The sequence below is a fragment of the Bubalus kerabau genome, chromosome 12 (genome assembly GCF_029407905.1).
Source record: "Bubalus kerabau isolate K-KA32 ecotype Philippines breed swamp buffalo chromosome 12, PCC_UOA_SB_1v2, whole genome shotgun sequence".
Taxonomy (NCBI): domain Eukaryota; kingdom Metazoa; phylum Chordata; class Mammalia; order Artiodactyla; family Bovidae; genus Bubalus; species Bubalus kerabau.
In genome coordinates this window covers 28,498,293-28,522,821 of record NC_073635.1, presented here as the reverse complement: position 1 = coordinate 28,522,821, position 24,529 = coordinate 28,498,293, and the positions used below count along the sequence as shown (strand labels likewise).

At 41.4% G+C, this 24,529-nt stretch overlaps 1 protein-coding gene across 6 annotated transcripts in view; it reads right to left on the bottom strand.

The window, feature by feature from the left end:
• STARD13 (StAR related lipid transfer domain containing 13) overlaps nt 1–24,529 on the bottom strand; it is a 369,156-nt gene that overhangs the window by 54,207 nt on the left and 290,420 nt on the right. For all 6 annotated transcript variants that reach the window (XM_055542381.1, XM_055542378.1, XM_055542380.1 and 3 more), the window contains 2 exons: nt 3,806–3,877; nt 1,041–1,122 (listed from right to left, as the gene is read on the bottom strand). In XM_055542381.1, the coding sequence (XP_055398356.1) occupies nt 1,041–1,122; nt 3,806–3,877 (154 nt within the window). The remainder of the gene's footprint in view (nt 1–1,040; nt 1,123–3,805; nt 3,878–24,529) is intronic.

The window sequence follows — 24,529 nt, the reverse complement described above, 5'->3', positions numbered from 1 at the left end:
GCAGAATGTACGAGAAAAAACATTGGACTACAAGTGACGAAAACTTGTTTAAGGTCAGTTCAGCCCATTACTAGCTCTGCGGCCTTGGAAAAATGACTTGCCTCCTGAAGTATTTATTTCCAGCTCTGACTTCTCTCCAGGGCTTTAGTTAAAAAACTTCCAAGCTCATTTCCTACAGACACACATGACCTCTCATGCACATTTAATTGTTCAGAGATATTTGATTGCATTGGCATCTTTCATTATTACTCAAATTACAATTGTTTTATTTGTTCATGTATGCTTCAATTCTTCAATTAGATTTCTTCAACCAGATTATATATTCTTTGAGGGGAGGGAATTATTCATATATACATCTTTGTCTCCTTTTATCATCACATACTGAAGGTGTAAATTATTTCTGAAAGCAGATATAATTACTTGAGCTTACATATTTCAGTTTGCTGATATAATCATTTGTCTTAAAAAATACAGCTAAGTTTGACATACTCATGGAGTTTAACAACGCCTTCTCTGACCACTCATATTCTGGTCCCTCATGCTTCCTCCTCCCAATAATCCACTCACACTCCATCACTGTCTATAGCCTCAGCTTGTTTTACATTTTAAAAAATAGAATTTAACACTCTCTGAGATAATCTCTTCTTCTCCTCTTTTTCTCTCATTCACCATCTCTTTGACTCAATCTGTAGTCTGAAGCTTCATGCTGCTGCTGCTGCTAAGTCGCTTCAGTCGTGTCCGACTCTGTGCGACCCCATAGATGGCAGCCCACTAGGCCCCGCCATCCCTGGGATTCTCCAGGCAAGAACACTGGAGTGGGTTGCCATTTCCTCCTCCAATGCATGAAGCTTCATACTAGAACTCCAATTCCATGAAACCAGGGACTGATCATGCTCACAGTAAGACACTTATAGCCTGGCATACAGTAGGCATTCAATAAGAACTTAACTGAATTGTTGTTGAACTCACCCCTTAATACAGTGACAACTATTATAGACATTTAACAATTGAAAGAAACAAAAATATTTCACATGATTTACCTGTAAAGAGGTTCTACAAGGTCCTTTTCAAGAAAATCATGATCGTTCTTGACAGCCACAATGTTGATGGGAAATTGCGAATCTGAAAGAGAGACAACGGAGTTTATGAGGCTTGTTTTATCTGAATCAGCAATGATATCTTCAGGCCACCACATTTCTGTACTCATGGCTAGTCTTAACTGCAGTTACTCTCCACTGACGGGTGTGCTGGTAATGTTTAGAGAGCAGGATGCTTACTTTAACCCCAATAAATGTTTTTAAGGATACAAAAAAGCATGCAATATGAAAATAACCAAGTACTTGACCTTGGATAGGATTGCTAAATGCCTGTATTTTTATCCATGCATGCGTCAGTTGCTCAGCCTTATCTGATTCTTTATGACCCCACTGTCCATGGGATTTTTCAGGCAAGAATACTAGAGTGAATTGCCATTTTCCTCCTTCAGGAGATCTTCCCAGTCCAGGGATTAAACCCGAGTCTCCTATGTCTCCTGTATTGCAGGTGTATTCTTTACCTGTTTATAGCTCATCATTATCATAGACATTTGCCTGCATGGAGAACTTCTACACTCTCACCATCTACCTAAGGTGGAGGTTGCTGACTTCTCTCCTGATCATTTCATGAGATACTGATCAGGATAGAAGTTTGGCAGATTTTTTTTTTTTTGAAGTTTCCAAAAATACCTGCAGCTCAGTGGTCTCAAGTATTTTATTTTGTAGCAAAACCTTTTTCTTTTTTTTAAAAAAAATATTTATTTATTTTTGGCTGTGTTGGGTCTTAGTTGCAGTGAGTAGGCTTCTCTCTAGTTGTGGCACACAGGTTCCAGAGTGCACAGGCTCAGTAGTTGTGGTCACAGGCTTAGTTGCATGTAGGATCTTAGTTCCCGGACCAGGGATTGAACCCTTGTCCCCTGCATTGGAAGGTGGATTGGTAACCACTGGTCCACTGGTCCACCAGAGAAGTCTCTGTAGCAAAACCCTGTTCCAAACTTGTAACTTTTCTGTAAAAGTATTTGTTCTAATTTTTATTACATTTATAAAAGGCATATGAATGACTGGGATTTTAATTATGACTCTTCCAGCTTATAATCTTGAAAAATCACTTAACCTTTTTGGGCCTCTCTTTCATAATCAGTGAGTCGGTAGTGGGGGGTGGGAATAATGGTTGCTTAGACCAAAACTGTAAGACCCTCCTTCTTGTCTAAAAGGCTATGATTTTATGAAAGTTTTTATCAGAAACTCTAGACCTCAAAGCACCCTCATAGATATGCTCTCTTTTATCCTCAAAGAATTTAAGAGAGAGAAGTAGGCTTTTTTAAAATAGAAAACTGAGCTTCTAGGTGAGTAGGTATGATTCACCAGTGAGTAAAAGTTAACTTTGTTGATTCTTTCCATCCTATGTGAATTTTATGCCATCAGAAACTATATTGTTCAGTGTACTAGATATGGTCTATTGAGCCCTACAGATCCATGCTCCACTCTTTTGTAACCCGGTTTGTGCCCAGGATCAGCTGTGTGGATGGCGTTCAGTGGGGTCCATGTCCACTGCCTTATTTTGTTTGGCCAATGGGAAGCCCCAGCTGGAGATGGGGGGAGGAGGGAGTGTGACATCAGGGCATTGCCCTCCTGGGTCTTCTCAGGGGAGCTGTCATCACAGCGGAGTCCTCTACTCCTAAGCCTACTCTGAGATCCCCTCTCCTTCTGGGTTCATCTCACCTTCTGTTTATGGCTTTGGGCCTAGGGTACAAGCTTTGGGCTGCTACAAGCTTTGGGCTCCTGAACTGTTCCTCGTGGTCTCCTGTGCCCTGCTCACACCTCCATCATGAACACTTTTAGGAATAAGACCTCCACAGATTGTCCTGAGTGTGCCATCACTCAGTACTGGGATCCTGAGTAATTCACTGTACATTAGGACTCTCCAAGAAGGAGATGCGTTGGTTATAACTTTAGGTGTAGACAAGATATGGGGCTTCCCAGGTGGCGTGGTGGTAAAGAAAATCCACCTGCTAATGCAGGAGACACAAGAGATGTGGGTTCTGTCCTTGGGTCAGGAAGATCCTGTGGAGTAAGACATGGCAACCTGCTCCAGTATTCTTGCCTGGAAAATTTCTTGGACAGAGGAGACTGGTGGGTTACAGTCCATGGGGTTGCAAAGAGTGGGAAATCACTGAGTGACTGAGCAGTGCATATTAGTAAGATATAGGAGAATAAGTTTATTAACTGTCAAAGAAAACATCAATGGAACAAAGTATGATGCTAGCAATAAAAACATTTTACTTTTAAAACCCTGAAAAATAACATCTGATCCATGTCACGTCTTAAACATTTTCATGTGAGGTAAAAATCTCAAGATAAATTAGCTTTGTTATTTCTAAGAAATTCATTTATTTTACTTTCAAGAAAACTGAGAGCAGTGATGAAAAAAACAAGTAAGAGGATAGGGAGGAAGTGCAGAAAAAAACTGCTGCTGGCAGAACACTGGAAGGAAAAGGCAGAGTTGTGATTGGTGGTAAAGACATGAGAAGCAGAAAGTGAGAAGCAAAAGGAAAGAAAGGAGAAACAGGGAAGGGCAGAAGGTGAAGCAGTCTCAGGAAGCAACCCTAATTCCTAAACTGGCATCAGTTTATGTCCTGGGCATTGCAAAGGCAGGGGGAAGGAGAAAGCAAGGAAAAAATGGTTGAGAGAAGACTTGCAAGTCAAAAAGCACCACAGGACAAATTTTGAATTTATTCTCTTTATAAAGAGAGAAGAAAAGCCCAACCTACCCTCGTATAGCTGAGCGTACTGCGGGAAGCCAGCAGCACGGAGCCAGTCACATGCTTCCTTCGCCTCGATTTCTGAAAAACACAAGAAAAGGAAACGCGTTGAGTCTCAGGCCACCCACTGGCCTCTACCTCCTCAATCAATAGGAACTGGTGGGCACTGTGCAGGTTATTACAAAGCAAAATTGTTCTCCAGTAAGTCTGTACAAGTAGCCTACTCAGAAATGGGTGTAAAATGAGCAGGCATCACAAAGGTGCTTGTTTCATGTCTGCTAAGATTATCTTCGATGTCAATCCATATGTATTTGGATAATAGCAAAACCACAGACTGCAGAACCTAGAGGCTGAGTTTCAGGCAGGGAAAAATGTATTATTTATACACTAGGGAACCCGAGGACTAGGGAGAAGGAGGAAGTACTTCCTTAGGCTCTTTTTTTTTTTTTTTTTTTAACTTTCAAAGATAAAGCTAAGACTATTTATGCTACATTCCTTTATTCTTTTACTCTGGGGATAATGAAAGAACGAATACAACTGGGCAGGCTTGTGAAAATGTATTTTCTCATGAAGAAAGCTATTACAAAAATCCAGTGTTTTATTATTGCTTTAGTTTTACTAATGCTTTAATTCCAAATGCCTTGTAATAAGATGTTCATTTATCAGGCACATTTGAATGATTTCAAGCTGCAGAGTGCAGCAGGCAAGAGTGAAGCTGATTATCTGGAAATGAGACAGGTGTTTGATGGGGCTGCTAGAATCTCCGAGAGCCAGCCTCAAGCAGTTGATATGTCCTTTGGGTGACCAGTTTTGGTGTGGACATTCCAAGAGTGCACAGGACCACCTGCCTGGAGAACTTTGGAGAGGGATGGGAGAGTCTCCAGTATGTGAACCAGGTCACTTTTTGACCTTGTGAATCCTGGATCATTTCCCAACCACAACTCTTAGATAAATACGAATGCAAGGGAAAAAGAAGTTCATCTGTCAGAAGTCTAGGTTTTCCAAACAAAATTAAACAGCTGATTATAACAGGTCTCTACCCAGGCCCCTTTCTCTGCTGTTGGGAGAGAGCCCGGTCAGGTCATTGCATTTTCTCTGACGTTCATTTCTCCCTGTAGCCAAAGTTGGAGAGTACAGGGTGTTCTTAAGTCGCTGCACTGAAACAATCCATGCTAGCATCAGCTGTGGGCCAGAGACTACAGTCTACATTGAAAGCTCAATGTCTATGCAGTACGATGTTCAATGTGACAGAGTTATCTGATCCATGTTAGGAAAACAGAACAAAGGCCAGATCATCCACAGGCTCCAAGGGAAGAGGAAAAACTTACAGGCCCACTGATTTGGTTGGATATGGGTTGAGATATCGGAGAAGGCAATGGCACCCCACTCCAGTACTCTTGCCTGGAAAATCCCATGGAAGGAGGAGTCTGGTAGGCTGCAGTCCATGAGGTTGCTAAGAGTCGGACACAACTGAGCGACTTCACTTTGACTTTTTACTTTCATGCACTGGCGAAGGAAATGGAAACCCATTCCAGTGTTCTTGCCTGGAGAATCCCAGGGACGGAGGAGCCTGGTGGGCTGCCGTCTGTGGGGTCACACAGAGTCGGACACGACTGAAGTGACTTAGCAGCTTAGCAGCAGGGTTGAGATATATCATTAAATTCAGGGAGACACAGTGTGCTGTGGCCCCCATCCCAGAGTCCCTGCTTCTTTTGGCATCCTCTAAGCCCTTGCCATTTGAGAGACTAACAATTTGTAAATCTTGAGTTTTTTCCCCTGACACAAGGATTTTTTTGCATAATTACTGCCAGCACTGACCAAATAGGTACACATTCCTGCCTTGTACATATTATTCAGAATTATCTGGGGCACCAAGCTGGAAACAAAAGCTCCAGAAAGCTTTTCTATGAGGAGGGGTGAGCCCCATGACTGCAGTTCAAAATGAATTGGCTGGATTGTACTGTATTGGCTAACTTGGGTTTTCCCTTTGAAAGGTACAAAGGGCAATATTATAAGTCTCCAAAGTTGTATTTAGGACTCATTTCAGAGTCCTTGGGCTGCCCTGGTGGTTCAGATGGTAAAGAATCTGCTTGCAATGTGTGAGACCCAGGTTCAATCCCTGGATTGGGAAGATCCCCTGGAGAAGGAGATAGCAACCCACTCTAGTATTCTTGCCTGGGAAATCCCATGGACAGAGGAGCCTGGTGGGCTACAGTCCATAGAGTCGAAAAGAGGCAGACACAACTTAGCAACTAACACAGTGAGAGTCCTTATATGAAGGCTTCCACTTTGATAACCACACAAGTATTTCAGGGGAAGGAGAAAACACACATTCTGACTGTTACACGGAGAAAACGTGATTACTCTTGGTCAAAGATAGGCTGTTGCCTTCTAAATTTTCAAGCTTCAGATCTGCTTTCTTCTTCAATATACTACAGTACCTAGTGATGAGAAAATACCCGATTTCTAGACATGCTCTAAACAGTCATGAGTCAGCAAGTCTCAGAGAGGAAGCACAAAATTCTGTTACACCAACTAGCTGAATAGCATGCCTTTTTCTACTTTATTTTTGCTTTTACTGTCATCGAAATGCCGTGTTAAGCAGAACAGCCCCAGAGAGACAGACCATTAAGAACAAATGGGGGAGACTTGGAAGGCAGGAGCTCTGCTACACAGGAAGCTCAAAGAGGAGCAGGAAGTGAGCTCATAAAAGAGCACACAGTCCGCCGGACGCTGGGTAAGGAGGACGGAGAGCTGGGGGAGATGGGGGCAGCAGGGTCCTCACAGAAAGACTCTCTTTGGGACTGAGACTCTGGTTGGGCAGTGGAACAGGGCTTGGGCTAGCCCGGGAGATTTTATTTACAAGGCTCTCTACATAACTTGGTTTTGTTTTTTTCATAAGAGCAACACAGATAATGAACCGAAACTCTACCCATATGTAAACATGAATAGTCAAATCTTAATCAGAACCCAGTTAAATAAACTGATTGTTTTCAATGGATAGACATTTTGTTTTAAGTCTTCTAGGCAAACAATAGAAAACTGCAATTAGTAAATAATGAGAAGAAGCCATGTCCCAGTCATGATGGATACCTACTCCTCAACCATCACTTCCCATACCCAACTTGCTGTTCTATATCTGGAATATCTCCTGAACACATTCCCCCTACTTTTCATATTTTCTGGGTTTTGTTTGCTTGTTTATTTTGTTTTTTTTGTGTGTGTGTGTGTGTGTGTTTTTTTTAAATACTTCAGTTGTGTGCAAGGCATGTGGGATATTAGTTCCCTGACCAGAGATGGAACCCGAGACCCCTGCATTGTCAGTGTGAAGTCTTAACCACTGGACCGCCAGGAAATCCCAACTCTTGATATTTCAGTTTAAGGGCATAACACACTCTTGTTTACCATCAAAGCAAACAAACAAAAATGGAGCATAATTAACCACTATCAAAGATGATTTTGCCCATTAAGTTGAGTTGGAGGAAAAAAAGACATAATTTCTACTGATTCCCCACAGTGCCTTCTAACACCTATCAGCCAAATGCTAATGTTTCCCAGGGAATGTCACTCTGCAGTGGCCAAAATGACTGGAGAATTAGGAAGGAATCATTATTGACAGTTGTCATCACTTCACAAATATCTACCTGATGAGATATAAATGACATTTGAGGAGAATGTGAAAATCTCTTTTCTGCTGAGCTGTTGATAGCCAGCACAAAATTATATTGTGACGGTTTTGTTTGTTCTCCATTTGCAATCCACAACTGGTCCTGCAGCAGGTCCAGGGCTATCAGGCAAAACACCAACCATCTCCTGCAGCAAACTTAAGTGTGGGGAGGAACCGGAGAATGCCCTTGACAGACTAGCCTATTGATCTCAGGCATGGTTACCGCATTGTTACTACAGAAAATTGTTTGGCTGGGGATCATGATAGGATTTCAATAGAACTACTGCAATTATTACATGTAAAAATAATTTCCGTTTTACTCTAGAGTATCTATTTTTGCCTGCCCAATGTCCTTCCCCCTTTCTCCAATAACAGAGCCTCTTCTGCTGGTTCAGGTGGGGCCGCCACTCCTGGTCCCCTCCAACCACATTCCTTGGCTCTATCGCCACCACCCACATGGAATGATCTGCACCTTAAAAGAACCCCTGATGCTGGGAAAGACTGAAGACAGGAGGAGAAGGGGACGACAGAGGATGAGATGGTTGGGTGGCATCACTAACGCGATGGACATGAGTTTGAGCAAGCTCCGGGAGTTGGTGATGGACAGGGAAGCCTGGCGTGCTGCAGTCCATGGGGTTGCAGAGTCGGACACAACTGAGCAACTGAACTGACTAACTGATCACCACTGCCCACATGGAATGATCTGCTCCCTAAAAGGGCCCCATTCCCCGAAGTCCAAGGGGACCAAGGAGCTTTGGGATCTCACATCAACAGTTGTTTGGGGGCTGAAATCAACTGGTTGAAAAGGGAGATATTCAGTTTTTCTATCGGTAGCTTGACGTGCACAAAAACCAAGCAAACTTTTTCAGTTGATAAATCCAGAAGATGGTGTGGTGCTTGGCACACTCTTCCATCACATATCTGTGATTCTGCTTGGGGGAAGGGCACTCACTTTGCCTCAGCTGCCTTTCCTACATGTTTGGACCCTGACAGGACCTCCAACCAGAGTCAGACACAGCAAAGGGACACTGTCCCACTGGCTGCCCAAGTCGCTGACCATCGATGGGCATGAGCACAAAGTCACCGTGGAAACTGTTGTGGCCGGTGACACTGTTTCTGCAAAGTATTATCATGTTTCTTAGTTACACATGTTCAGTGTTAAAAACTTATCATAACAAGGAAAGGCACAATGAAAGACAAAAGTCAACCCTTGCCCCATTCCTAATATATAATTAGAAACATGTTATTTGTCAAAATGGTAATGATGGTAATATCTTTGGTTGACTACTTTTTGCATATAAGAAAATACACTATGAATATTTTCCCATATCACAGTGTTGTTGGTAAAAAATTGTTTTGAGAACAACACTTATTTTTTAAAATACCTGTTCTGTGAATACTGCCTGTTGAGCTGATGACATCAAGGTAGCCAAGAGGAAACAGTCCAGGAGGGCTTCGTCAACACATTCTGATTGTAGTGAAGACTAAAAGTCTATGTGAGTTTAAAGAGATTTACAAGCTGTTTCTTTTATGAGATGTTTGCACTTTCAGGTGGACAAGGCTCCAGAGGGCCTAAGTCAGGAGTTATACTGAGTGCAGCAGATTTACCATCCAGGTTTGTAGGCCTCCTTTCATGCCACAAGCTTGTTGAATTTTTAAACTGGTGTTTCCAAAGTGCTCAGAACAGTGTGTTCTCCCAGCTAAGAATTTAAATACATTTTTTGGTTTACATTACTCTCGACATAGAAAATACTTTTTCCAGAGCTAACCCAAAGGGATGCTAGTCTTTCTAAATGACCAAAAATTCAAATTAGGGCCAAATTAAATGGTATTGTCATCAGAAAATTAGCTGGCTAGAAGAAACCTGGTTTACCATGGAAAGTTGAGGGCACCTGTATTGATGTTGTTCTTACAAATCTCCTGGAATGTTGATGGACAAACTGACCTCAGTTTAAGAATGTCTTAAACATTCTTAACATTCATTCTTAAATACTCATTAAAAGTACTCAAGACAAGTGGGGGAAAAAAGAATTCATGGCTCTCCATGAGATTTTAAAAAGTGGGCTTGAGAACAGTGGTTTTTTTTTTTTTTTTTTCATTTAAATTGGCTGACAGGGTGGGCACCCTGCTTCTGAAAGATTATGGATGACTCAACCACCACAAGATGTCTGCAGTCGACACAATTATCACTATTAAAGCATATCCAAGGTATTAACATTTCAACAGGCTCACGGCTGTTGGCTTAGGATTGTTTACATGGCTGAGTTAGCTTCATTAGTAACGAACCTCTTCAGACAAATGACTCCTTTGTCTTCAGATGGAATTTCTCAAGTGAAGTCCCTATTTATTGAAGCTGTATTTATGTGGCCATAGGCTAGGCCAGGGCTTCCCTGATAGCTCAGTTGGTAAAGAATCCGCCTGCAATACTGGAGACCCTGGTTCGATTCCTGGGTCGGAAAGATCCACTGGAGAAGGGATAGGCTACCCACTCCAGTATTCTTGGACTTCCCTGGTGGCTCAGCTGGTAAAGAGTCAGCTGGTAAAGATTCTGCCTACAATGTGGGAGACTTGGGTTCGATCCCTGGGTTGGGAAGATCCCCTGGAGAAGGGAAAAGTTACCCAGCCTGGAGAATTCCATGGACTCTATTATATAGTCCATGGGGTCGCAAAGAGTCGGACATGACTGAGCAACTTTCACTTCACTTTAGGCTAGGCCAGATTTGTTAAAACCAATGCCAGAGCATCCATCCCATCTATATAGAGATGTGAATGATTCAAGTATTGATATTATATAGCACCAGGCACCATGACCACAGTCCTTCTCCTGGGAGGGCTTTATAACCCTAATCACAGGTTCAGGAGGAACATCAAGTTTTGTAGTAGCAATGGACTTTGATTTAGATTCCCTGTCATGGCATCAAAATGCATCTTTTTTGCATCCTTTGAATTACATAATGCATTTACAACAATGTGTAAAAGGCCTGAATAAGTCTTACATGTACACCAAATTTAATTCTTTTCTAATGTGGATAACACTTTATTTCTATGAGATTCCAAGTTACTAATAGAGCTAAAATACAGGTTTTATTTAGAATAAATTTAAGACTATTCATCTCTGAATATCCAAATCAGTGAACCAAGTGATAATCACTCATTTTTATCTCCCTATAATTTAAGGCAACCTTTTTTTCTGATGTGTAGAAAAGTATCTTGCACTCAGCTAATAGATAACCATAGAAGAAAGAAATAGGAAGATGTATATATCCCCAAGACACCTAATAGTACTCTACTAAGATGGAGATTCATGGCTGTATTTATGTGTACTTCTTCCCTGAAAGCAAGAGTTACAGACATGCTGAGACACACTATTCCATCACCAATTTTTAACACTAGTCTTATTTCTCAGGTTATGAAATATCTTTGCAAGCTGGATTCACAGCAAATCTAGTCACTTAAAAGTAATTTCTGTCACAGTGAAAAAGAATCAGGCAAATTCTATATCTAAATAGGAGGTCTATTCTTAGTTACTCAAAAGTTGTTTTTAATCTCTCTTTTTCAGCCTTTTTTTGGGGGGAAATCATATTATATATATATATAATTAATTATTTACTATCAAATTTTAAGATGATTATAAATTATATATTAAAATACATTTACTATAAATCATACATACATTTTATGTAATCATAAATTTAAAATTCTAAATAGAATTCTATATCTATGTAGTTACAAATGTATAATGAAAACACACACACACACACACACACACACACATACACTCTAAAATGTTCTTAATGGTCCCCTACTCTTTCCAGCTGCCAGGGAGCTTGCAGTTCTCATCTGACTGGGAAATGTGTACTTCCCATCCCACTGATGTCTGGGTTGGCCATGTGACCCACTCTGGCCAATGAAACATGGGCAGAAGCAACGAATGGGAGTTTCAAGCAAAACTCTTCAAGAGCTATCCCCTAGTTCTGTCAGCTCCCCTCCCCTTCCCTTGACCATGAGGTTGGAACGTCTCAGACAGAGGCTATTCTTCAGCCTGGGCCCCGGAATGATGACACAGGGGCACAAAGCCACAGCCAAGCATCTGCGGACATGTAATGTGAGCAGGCAATAACCTTCTGTTGCTTTATGCTACTACAACTTGGGGGACAACTCGTTACAGTGGCATAATCTGACTTAGGCTAATTTAGCACAGCTGCCAGCTGCTCCTTTTTATAAATGAAGCAGAGGGATGCGCTGAGAACTTCTATTTCAACTTGATGCTGTTCCTGGACATCCATTAGTGTGTCAGAAATGAACATGATCAGATTGCATAAGCATTTCCGCCTCGAAGTCTGCTTCCCTGTTGATGGTGCCTGATCTCTGCTGCTGCTGCTGCTGAGGCGCTTCAGTCGTGTCCGACTCTGTGTGACCCCATAGACGGCAGCCCACCAGGCTCCCCTGTCCCTGGGATTCTCCAGGCAAGAACACTGGAGTGGGGTGCCATGAATGTTAAAATGTAAACAATTCTTTCACACTCATCTGTCACGTGCATCCACATGTGTGTGCACACACATTACAAACATACACCTTCCCCTCACCTATACACTTACACCATAGAAAATCAAAATTTCAGCAACTGAACAAGGGATATAAATACTATTCCCCTGGCTCATATTCCTAAGAGTATGGAAAAAAAAAAAAAAGATTATACCCCTGGCCCCTCCAATCAATCTCAAAGAAAAAGAAAACAGAAAATATATCTTCTACTAGCCAAATAGTTTCTGACCAGGTTGTTTGGACTTGAGTTTTCCATGAGGCACAGTAGCTCCTTATCCTCGCCTCTCATTTGGTACAGGCTGTTCCCATCAGGCGCGTGCGGTCTCTCTCAGGGAGGCTGCATGCACGCACAAGAACATGAACACCCCCAGCTCTGCGAGTTCATCGAGTCACTGCCTACCACTAAATCCCAGGAGATTCTTGGGGATGGAATCAGTTATGCAACTGAAAATGCAAGGTAGAGGAACAGAGAGCGGATTCAGACCATTACAGATAGGGTTGTAATTTGCCGGCCTTGGTCAAAGTGCCTCCATATTGACCCACCAAGATAACAGAATCTTGGGACAAGGGTATGGGATTCTGGAGATAGCTTCTCTCTCTTATTTGGCTTCTTTGGCTTCTCTTGGAAAGGTGGAGACTAAGAGTCCCTGGTAGCTGACCTGATGCTGGCTCTCAGGAACAGAGGCCCACAAGGTAACTACCACAAGGTAAGTCCAGCTGCTGGTATCAGAAGGGACCCTACATACTCTCTGTGTCGTGCCCATGACTTTCTGTTCAGGGAAGGGTGACAGTTTTGGACAAGTCCCACCACCACTAGGAAGTCAGGTATCCTGGCCTTGGACCGGTATTCTTCTATACTATATAGCTTTAAGACATTCTTTAAATGTTAACAAAAAATTATTCATGTCTTTAGGGAATCAAACCCCTTCTCTTATCTATTTTCAGACATATGTGGAGGTCTATATTTATAAAGGCTTATCTGCTATTCCAGCTGCTTAGCCCAACTCTTTTATAGCTGTGGGTACTCCAATTACACCAGAAGCTTTCACGATATCAGGGAAAACTGTACCACACAGGCATCAGAAGAAGCACAGATCTGTCTGGATAAAATAACTGCAATAACCTTTTTATGTCTTTTCACTCCTTGAAGGGCTTGCACAGCAAGATACAACATCACCAAAGCTTCTGACTCCCAGCTTAGGGCTTTGTGCAGCTCTGATATCTAGATCAATCACAACTAGTGTTTGCTTAATTTAATCCCAAGATCAGATGTGCACAACTCAAGTGTAATTTCACTATCTGACTGTATATAAAAGCTTGATGGTGTGTGTATGTGTGTGTATTTTATTTTTAAATATTTACTGGGATAAAATATTTCCTGAGAAATTTTCAATATATCTTTGCCAGTTTTCTGGAATGCTCTCTACTTTTATGCAGTGGCAGTGGTTCTGTGAGTGATTTTCTAAACATGTATAATTTATCCCAGAAAATCAGGGCTGGATTCGAGAAATTAGGTTTTTATTAGGTCTTCAGCTACAGATTCATTTTCCTCTGTGTTCTTCAAGGCCAAATAGGCCACTGAGCTTAGAGGTTCACTCTCTTAATATTGGGATTTCTATTTTGCAAATCATTAATAGACACTGACATTATATACTCCTTACAGAAAGCAATTTAAAATGAATAGAGGGAGTTGAAATATTTTTACCTGATTTAAGGTAGGGGTAGATTAAGCTCCCAATTAAAGGAATAAAAAACAGCTTGTACACCAAAATTCCCTTTTTCATCAAACATAGTGATACATTATTGATTTGTGTCCCACTATAATCTCCCACACGGCCTATTGATATTAAAGTCAACTGAAGTGGGACCCCCTCGTGGCCCAGTGGTAAAGAATCGCCTTTCAATGCAAGGGATGTGGGCTTGATCCCTGATGGGGGAACTACGATTCTGCATGCCTTAGGGCAAATAAGTGCTTGCACCGCAACTACTGAGTCAGTGCATCACAACTTGAGTCCACACCACAAGCAAGATCCTTGTGCTACAACAAGACCACACAAGTTGAATAAAAATAATAATAAAATAACAAATAAATGTTAAAGAAAAGTCAACTGAAGCATCCCATAGATATACCATGAATGCAATCAAATAGGCTTTAAAAAGTTATATAAACTATTTAAAAACTTTAAAAGTTTAAAACATGATAAAAGTTTTAAATCCTCTAACAGTTCAATTTGTATAGTACCTAACTTCTAATTTTGAAGAATTCTTTGAGCTTTAGTAATTATTGTTACAAAATCTTAATTGGACCTCTCCAGATTTTAAGAACATAGTAGGAAATGGTGGAAATATGTAGTTATGTAAACACATGACTACTTATAAACAGAAGGGGTCTGGGCAACTCTAACTCTTGTACAATATAACTGTAATTTAATTACCTGACTAGCTTTGGTGGTGATGGTTTAGTCTCTAAGTCATGTCCAACTCTTGCAACCCCATGGACTGCAGTCCACCAGGCTCCTCTGTCCATGGGATTCTCCAGGTAAGAATACGGAGTGGGTTGCTATTTCCTTCTCCAGGGGATCTTCCCAACCCAGGGATTGATCCTGGGTCTCTTGTGCTGCAGGTGGTCTCCTGCATTGCAGGCAGATTCTTTACTGACTGAGCCACTGGGAAGCCCATACCTTTGAGCATATAACAATTTTTATTAATGATGGCCTTGACTAACCTGCTCCAGTACTCACTGAATTCAGGTATAAAAGGAGTATTTCCCTTAAGAACAGAGTTGAATAAGAGATAAAAGCAACTTAAAATTTCCTCTTGAAGGAAATCAAACAGAAGAGTATAAAAATCTAAATCTAAGATTTGAAACACCTGCAAGAAGGAAGGAAAAAATGAAAGAAAAATTGCTTTCATTCTACCATCTAAAGATCAACTAATAGTTTGTTGGCACATATATAATCTCTCATTCTTTTAATATGAAGATGTGTACATGTATGCAATAAAATTGCAATCTACTTTTTCAGTTGACAGTGCCTTCTGAACCTCTTGCCATGCCAACAGATATCCTTCTTAAACATTCTACTTGGCTGAATAAAATTCCTACTGTAGCCATGACTTTAAAGAGCATCTTCTTTTATCAGTTCAGGCTTCCATAATCACAGGTTAAAAATAATAAATCCAGTTCTCTGGAGGCCTTCATTCTAAATAAAGAATTTTGCCAGAATGTGCATCCTGGTAAATGTACTTCAGGACTTTTGGGTTGATATTTCTCTATTATTCTACATTCCGGATTAAGACACATCTCATATGGTTTTGATTTATATTCTCAGCAGACTTCAAAAAGGAAATTCCAAGTGGAAGTTTATTAATACACCAGAACTATGTTTAAATGATGCTACAGGGATGTCTTAAACTAACACAAGTCAGGAAGTTCAAAGTTGAGATTAGATCCTGGACCACGTTCCCACCTCTTCCTCCTTGGTATTTGGAAAGTGGAGATTTTATGTAACAGCTATTCTGCTTGTCGCTGACCTCCTGCGTATGTATTTAGATAATTCCCAAGATGAATTTCAAAACTTTATGTAATTAGCATTTTCTAAAGGCTGTTGCTGCAGTTTCAAGGTTACATCTAAAAAACAAAACAAACTAAATAAAGAAACACTCCCCATCTTGTTTTAATGATTAGATGAATATGTGGAGTTCTATGTGACTCCTAAAATCTTTTAAATAATCAAAAGCAAAATGTGACCTAATTTCTAAAACTAACAAATTCATCAAGATTGTGTCTCTTTAGAACAAAATAGCTTTATTTTTGTGCAGGGTTAATGTTATTGCTTTAAAGGGGAGTTCAAAACAAAGATACGTTCTGATTTCATTCTGCTCTTAACTAATAGCATATCTATTACTTAAAGAAAAGATTCTTCTCGTGTTCAATACATATACTTCATTTCATGAATTAACTTTTTAAAAGAGCCTGTCAATTTGTTTAGAAAACATTCCTTTATTTGAGGGCATACGCACGCTAACTGAATATAAGAGGTAACATGGCTTGCAGTGGTTAGAAGCACTGACCCCCACGCCCTCATTACCTTCATGTCTCTGGCTGGATTCATTTCAGCATGCCTATAAGAGGGTCTCAGGGTCAAATACCACCCATTCCCTACATACAGATTCTTCTTATGATGAGAATCCAACAGTTCTCAATTCATTTTTTAATTCTATAGATTTCGTTAGACTCTGTTAAGTAATATATCACACGAAGCCTTGCTTCTCACAATACAATGCTGTTCAACAAGATGTAATGAGAATCATAGATGAAATGTGGCACTTTGAAAATGGTATTAATAGTCTCTACCAGCTGCTGCTTTCAGGGTATGAACACCAGATTGGGAAAGACAGTCTTGTGATTATAGCCTATGATACTTTATGATTTGTTCACCAGTTAATAAGTAAAATATTAACAATTTAATATTTTTAATTTTAAAAATTAGCTTGATATGCAAGGCTCTCAAGGGCAAAGATATGTTTAAACATAACAAACACATCAGAATCCTGGGAAGGAAATCTGTATAAGGCACATAGTCTTCATTAAGGGATATGCTGTCAGAAGGTTATTTTTCCAAGTTAAAAAAAAAACAAAACACACAAAAAAACTGAACAAATAAGTAAATCTTGAGCAAGGGATATGAGCTTCCTGTGGATTAACTGCTGGGAGAAGTGGAGGGTTAATGTGGAGCCCAAGGTCATTGGCCTCAGGAGGTCACGAGTCTCCCAGATAGGCTTCTTGTCAAGGTCATTCCCACTATTAAAAACATCCCAGGTGTTTTTTCAGGGATCTACTTTGTGAGGAGTCAACTAGGAAACTAGTTCAAATACCATTCAGATACTTCAGTCCCCACTTATATCCAAAAGAAAAGAAATATTTTACTCTTAGGCTAAAAATGATTATAATGGATGTTTCATGATCACTCAAATTATACCCAATGGTGAAGAGAAAATTTCAAAAGCAGTCTTCTTTGAACCTTTTGTTTTTTCAAAATAAGGAACAGTTAGTACACATTAACACACACATATTTTTTAAATTGAGATGAAGTCTGTCTTCTTTAGGTTAATGCATGGACTGAAGGGCTTGAATCCAGAGGTTTTAGAAGGAACCGAGGTCTGGGAACTCCTTTGTATGTAAACATTTTTTAAATCAGTGCTTTATTTGCTGAGGCTATATACTTTTCATGGAATTCTAGGATCCACTTATTCTACTACTAAGGAACTCCCGTTTAGCCCAAGAAAGACAAAACGTTATGTACCTTAAAAGAGGGCCAGCCTTTTCCTGCTTCGTTCCCTGGAAGCAATTGATTTTTCATTTTGGAACTTAGAAAGTTAAATAATTTATTTCTCTGTCTCTGTCTTCCTCTCTCTCTCTCTCTCACACACAAACAGGCATATAGGCACACATATTAATACAGTCTATAAACATGTCACAGGTAAAACTACAAGCACCCTTAAATAAATATATAGATTTGTGTATCCTCTTAAATTATAACATTGCAGGTACACATTACCAGATTGGAAAACATATTGCACGTCCAGTTCTTGGACCAGGGCTTGGCAAATGAATGTTGACTAAAAGAGTGAATGACTATACTAAGAGGAAAATATTTATAGCTTTAAATATTTACAGGCCAATAAACACCTAAAGCGTTTTTCAGATATTCAGGTCCCTCCAAACTCACAGGGCCTGTTGTAAATGTGGGAACGTGTATTGTGACCGTATTTTGCAAACTGTAAAACTCTATGCAAAAAAAAGAAAAATAAGGTATTATATCCTAGAGCAGCGATGTCTGTGTATATGTCAATGTTGCCCATGTTTTCTGAAGGGCGGGGCATTTGGCACAGTCCCAGAATGCACTGGGAGAGTCCTTCCTGCTGGCAGCCATCCCTTTCCCTTTCCTCTGCATGGAATCCTTGGGAATTCCAAGGCCAGAGATTACTGCAAGATTTAGTCTTGGAAGAATAATGGTGAGAAAACATTTCCCTGTTTTTTGCACAAAGGAATCACTCTCCCCTTGTTAAGATCAACAAACCCGATTGGGACATATTCATTCATACTTGAGAACAATCGGACAAAACCGCAAAGAATAGCATAACATTTTCAAATGTTTTGACCACAGTCTTTAGTGAGAAACATCCTACATATAGGCTTCCTAGGTGGCACTAGTGGTAAAGAACCTGCCTGCCAATGCAGGAGTCCTAAGAGACGCAGGTTCGATCCCTGGAGAGGGGCATGGTAACCCACTCCAGTATTCTTGCCTGGAGAATCCTATGGACAGAGGAGCCTGGCGGGATACAATCCATAGGGTCGCAAAGAGTCAGACACAACTGAAGTGACAGCACTCATGCACACAACGTACATAGAGTTTTGAGCAGGTACTCACATACCCACAGAATGAAACAAAGTTTCATGCAGTAATAATTGCACTTTGTACATATGCAGTACCACATGACATTTTCTGCTCTCTTCCCTTCTATTAAAAATTGCTATGAATACCCATTAGCTGACTTCATGACCCTCAGTTTAAAGAGCGCTGCCTCAGATGACACTGTTCTGTGAGAAGCATCTGGTTAAATCAATGGATAAACTGAGTCTAGTGCTAAGAGTCTGACAGCTGGTGGTCTTCCCAGACTCCTCCCCACTCATGAATTCTTTGTATTCTCAGAAATTCAACCTCAAGACCTGTTGAGTTCACCTCTTAAATGTACTTCTCAAACTCCAACCTGCCCACCTCCATTCTCTCTGCCTTAGTTTAGAGCCTCATCGTGTTCCCAGACTACTGCAACAGACTCCTAACAGGTCCCCCTGCTGTAGGATCACTCTCCTTAGGACTCCTTCATGCCTCTCTGTCACCCACAGAACAAAGTCACAGCCCTGTGGCTTGGCCCACGGTGCTGCCCCTCACCTGGCCTCTGCCTGCTTCCAGGGGCTCACTGCCCTGTCTGGGGTCAGCTGCTGGAATGGCAGGGAGTTTGCCCGCCAGCCCCATGGTGCGGTCTCATGTCCCACAAAAGAGCTTGTGCTGCGTCTTCCCTTTTGTCTGTCACATTCTTCCTACTTCTTTTTCTCGTCTTACTCTTCTATCATGATTCAGCTAAGACGTCACTTCCTGGTTAGCTTGTCCTTTTCTGGACTTTTGTACATTTCAGTCCTTACAAGTTTAGACTGAAATGCTCTTGTTAACACATCTGTCTCCCCATTAGACTACAAGCTTTTCAAAGGCAGATGTTGCCTGATTCACTTTTTGCCTCTAGTGCCTGGCAGATTACTTGGAACCTAGTGTGTTTCAGGCAAACATCCTTCAATAAATCTGCTGAAGGAGAGGAGCCGAGAAGTTCTGTTTCTGTTTCAATATCCCTTGGGTACCCATATTTCACCAACATTGCTCAACATTCATCCTAAACTGTAATGGACTGTTGCTCCTTTTATTTATTCATAGTAAATGACCCCCAGGTACTGCTGGTCAAAGGTTTTTGGTGAAGGTACCTCTGGCCCCTGTAAAAAGCTCTCTTGCTTTCTCCTTTCCTGATTTGACTGAAGTAGGCTGAGGGGCACATGCTGGGTTGTCATACCTTCCTGTTTCATTCCATTTGAGAAGTCTGCTGCTACTGTTGCTGGAGCTGAGAATGGGTTGAATGCCAGCTCCAATCTTAATCAATAACAAATCAATGACATGAGATCTCATGCAACTTAGGTCTTCCAGATGACCTTCTAGAGAAGGAGGGCAGTTCTGGTGATGAGCAAAACGACTTGGGTATCCTCAGGAGCAGATCTGACCCTAGTTCTGTCTGGACCACCCAAGATCTCCCTGGACATGTCCTGGCAAACAGCCAGCTCCCTGAGGCTTCCCTACTCATTCCTCCAAGGGAATCATTCATTCATTCCATGACGGCACTGATAGGGAAGTAGGCATGCTTTCAGTCAGAGTAAAATGATGCCTCTCTTGAAATGTAACCACACTAGAGTAGAGAAATGGAGTAGAGTAATCTCCTTTGTTGAAACATAACTACACCCAGCTGTGACTATTTCAGTTCTCAGGAACAGAGGAAAAATGTGTGATATACTGAGGTCACCTTCTTTTGGGCAATCGATTTAGTTGGGTCTGCCTGGAAGACACTCCCCTTTATCCTGTTTAGTTAAAGCTTTTCCTTCCTTGAAAATGTGGCTTGTTGGACACCTCCTTCAGGAAGCCCTCCCTAAACCCTTAAGCACTTATGCTCTCTACCCTTGCATGATCTCTGGCTATCCTGAATTGTTATGTGACTTATTATATGGAGCTGTGACTTCCATTTCTTTGTAGACTTAAAGTCTGAGAACAGTGAATTTGTGAACAGTAGGGACTCAATATAGATTTGTGGCTGTTATGGCTACTGTTAATAACTAACAGAATAATAAGCTCATATATGGACATTGATTGATTGATTGATGATGGTAGTGATGATTGCTAGCCCTTGTTCAATTCTAGAGACAGGAAGGTAGCCAAGGGGAAAGCAATGAAATTCTTTAATGAATAAAGTAAAGGCAGGAGTAGATATGGGAAAGTTGAGATTGACACCCCCATCTCCACCCCGAGTGCAGCAGTGGAGAGCAGCACAGAGTAGATGCTCCCTGCAGAGGGTCTCTGAACAAACTTCATTATGTGCATAACATTACACACTTCAGAGTAGCTGGAAGCATGTGAGAGAAACTCCATAACAAGGAAAGGCATTTTGTGTACAGCTACGGTTCTGGTCCCTGGCACAAGGCTTTGGACTTTACTCTGTGTTTACATTTGTTGGACAAAATGAATTATGTAAATTGACAAAGAGCAGGCACTTAAAAGTTGGAGCTATTATTATCAACTGAAATGAGTACTTTTCACATTTTCCCACCGACATACTCAAATGGCAGAAGAAAATAAACAGATGTCCTCCATGAATTATTTGCCATTTCCACCCATAGAGAGGACAGGACTGCAAAAAGCTTTCCCTCGAATTTTAAGAAGACCAGTGCTCCAAGATGTACCATCACGGACTTTCTGGGGCCCTGAAGGGACTTAGATGTAAATTTAAAAGAGAATTTCATTTTTAGAGAGATGATTTATCATTATTTTAAAATAATGGCTTCCCCGAACACTAGAAACTGTGGAATTTGGGCGAATTCCAACTCCATTTGAGACAGGATGACATTGCTGGACCCGTAAGTCTGACTAGAATGAACCGCGAGTCACACAGGCATGGGGCAGCTGACAGTTAGTTGAGCTTAGATCACAGGACGGAGGCAGAAATTCTGCTCAGCAGTATAAGATGCTGGTTGGAAAACAAAGACGTCTTAAATACATTTCTATAAAAGAGTACAAGAGCTCGTGTTCCGAAGGCGATCTGTTACTTTTGTTCAGGAACGCAAACAACATCCTTCAAGGATAACTTCAGAGATGGAACCCAAATTTGATCCCTCACTCTACTGCATAAAATCCTTCAGAACTCATAAATCCTTCCAAAGTAAAATGCAAACTTCTGAGGACAGCGTACGATTCTTGAGCGCAGCGACCTCGTGAAGGACCTGGTGTGTCCTCCTGCGTCTCAACTGGGCACGCTGCCTAGACGCCAGCAGTACAGTCAAGTCCCTGAAACTGCCACCTCCGGCCACTCCCGTATTCTGCTCCTGGTAGGTACTTTCCCTAAGTCTAGAAGGACTTTCTCCCACTTGATCTGACTAGCTAAGCCTTATTCTTCCTTTCCCGTCTATTTCTTTAATTCTCAGCTCTAGTTTTACCTTCTCTGCCAAGTCCTTCTTGACCACCCACTGCCCACCACTCAAGTAAGTAAGGGTCTCCCGGTCGTCTCTCCTTTGCACCCTCTGTGTGCCTCTGGCCCGGTACTTACCCTGGCACTGGAATTTCTGGTTTATTCTGCTTTTCTGTTTCCCTCCACAGGCATGGTCTTTGTCTCCCGTGCCAGTACAGTGCCCGGTCCCCCAAAGGGGCTTGATTAACGTTTGCGTTACAAACCGAGGAAACTTCCAGCACAGAGGCTCAAAGAAACTTAGAGCAAGGAGTAAATGATAGTCTTCCCCATGCTTCTGGACTCTGACAGCGAGGAAGAACCTCACTGCTCCCCTGTGACCTGTGAAGCAGCAGCAAAGATTCCAAACCTCCACACTTCCTTCCCTACTGTTTTCATTCACATTTAAAAAAAAAGAAAAAAAAGGAACACCATGGATTTGCACCACAGCCTCAAAGTACAGTCACCGCGAGAGAGGATTACCTTGGGAACAGAAAGAACCACACATTTTCTCATGAATCAAACTCTTAAACAGAACTAAAATGTAAGGTGAAGTATGTTCCACTTACTCACATTTCCAACAGAGTGTTATAGTAGCGAACAGAACTCTCTCCTTGTCAAGGAAGCACTCAAGAATTACGTTAAAATTCCAGTGGTTAATCTTTTCTTTGAAACTTTCAAATCTTTCTTACATGCCCTTAAAGAACCTAAGTATATAGTTTTAAAACATTCCGCAGTTGACTACAAGTAGCAAAGATGATGCTTCTAAAAGACTTCCTCCTTCTTGGTACAAAAATTACCCTTGTGTGTCCTGTAGGTACTCATGTTCATAACTGCTTTAAATTCTGTGCTTCTCTTCTCCGTCAAGTGTGGTTTCTATTTATAGTCTAAACAGCATATTTTTAATTACATGTTCCATAGCTGTCACTTACTTCATAACACACTAATGGTATCAGCAAATTTGAAGTTAATGGTCCCAAGACAACAACAAAAAACAAAAACAAGAACAAATCCATACCTCTTAGGTTCACCAGTTCTAGGTTTTAAAATTCTCTTTGGCATAACGGTTTCTATTAGTAAAACCCAGACTGCACTAATTTATGAATAAATTCTGCCAGAAACATCCTATGAAACTCTGCTCCCAGGATTTGCAGTCATTCTTTTCAGGCTTCATATTGACACCTCCTTGTCTCCAATCATGCTGTGAAAATAAATGGGAAACGACTCACAGCAGTGCTTGGAGATGCTCATCTGGGAAAGTGGGGGAGGCTCCTGAATGCTGATGTCACTGTCATTTCTGAAATTCCAGCCCTGGCCACTCTCCCATCTGGGCTACTTTTCTAATCAGGAATTCTCTCTCCCAGACTTCCCTCACTACCCACTCACCTGACCCCTGGGGGAACTATGAGTCACTTCCTGTCCTTTCAACTTGTGGCTGAACTTCCTCTTCTGTAACTGCCTCAAACTAGGGGGTTGAGATGAGAAGAACTGGAAGGCAGACAGAGGGCAGAGGAGTCCCTCTCCATCCATATTAAAGTGAGCTGCCGAGCACAGCCAACTCTGGATTTCTTAGAAGATAAATGGTCATCATTACAGTAATGTCCTGAATTGTGCATTTTTACTACTTGATTTACCTCTAGGGTCCTGATTCCATTCTCCACTTTTCTGCTGCTAATTTGCAAGTTCAGGAAGGACCGAGGGTAGAAGAAATAAAAAGCAAATTCATCAATCTCACATTCATGAAAAGTCTGATGGTGCAAATCTGAGACCTACTCAAAAATACGTTATTGGAAGGGCATCTGTTTCATTGAAACTAACCTCCCTATTTGTCATTAATATAAATTGGATGTAGTAAAAGTCTTAGCTTTCCAGTTCAGCTTTTTACTAAGAGGATATTTTTACTATGGTAAATTTTTTAAATTAAGAATTCAAAAATTACATTACAGCAGAGATAAGCTAAGTATTTAACAAACATACGGGCGGAGAGTGACTCCCAGCCTCCCTTGGAAGTGGTGAAGGAAGTCTGTGCAAAGGCACAGGGGTAGTGATTTACCTTGCCCTGTCCTCCACCCACCAGCGGAAGTGCCAGTGCCCAGGAGACCTTGGAAGCTTGATGCTGTGTCAAGAGAGCCAAGGTTGGCCTGCACCAGGAGCAGAGTATCTTGTCCTCAAGGCAAACATACTTTTAGTTGGCTGAGACTGTAACACTTTGAGGATAGGAACTGCAACCTTCAGATCAGATCAGATCAGATCAGTCGCTCAGTCGTGTCTGACTCTTTGCGACCCCATGAATCACAGCACGCCAGGCCTCCCTGTCCATCACCAACTCCCGGAGTTCACTGAGACTCACGTCCATTGGGTCAGTGATGCCATCCAGCCATCTCATCCTCTGTCGTCCCCTTCTCCTCTTGCCCCCAATCCCTCCTAGCATCAGAGTCTTTTCCAAGGAGTCAACTCTTCGCATGAGGTGGCCAAAGTACTAGAGTTTCAGCTTTAGCATCATTCCTTCCAAAGAAATCCCAGGGCTGATCTCCTTCAGAATGGACTGGCTGGATCTCCTTGCAGTCCAAGGGACTCTCAAGAGTCTTCTCCAACACCACAGTTCAAAAGCATCAATTCTTCGGCGCTCAGCCTTCTTCACAGTCCAACTCTCACATCCATACATGACCACTGGAAAAACCATAGCCTTGACTAGACGGACCTTTGCTGGC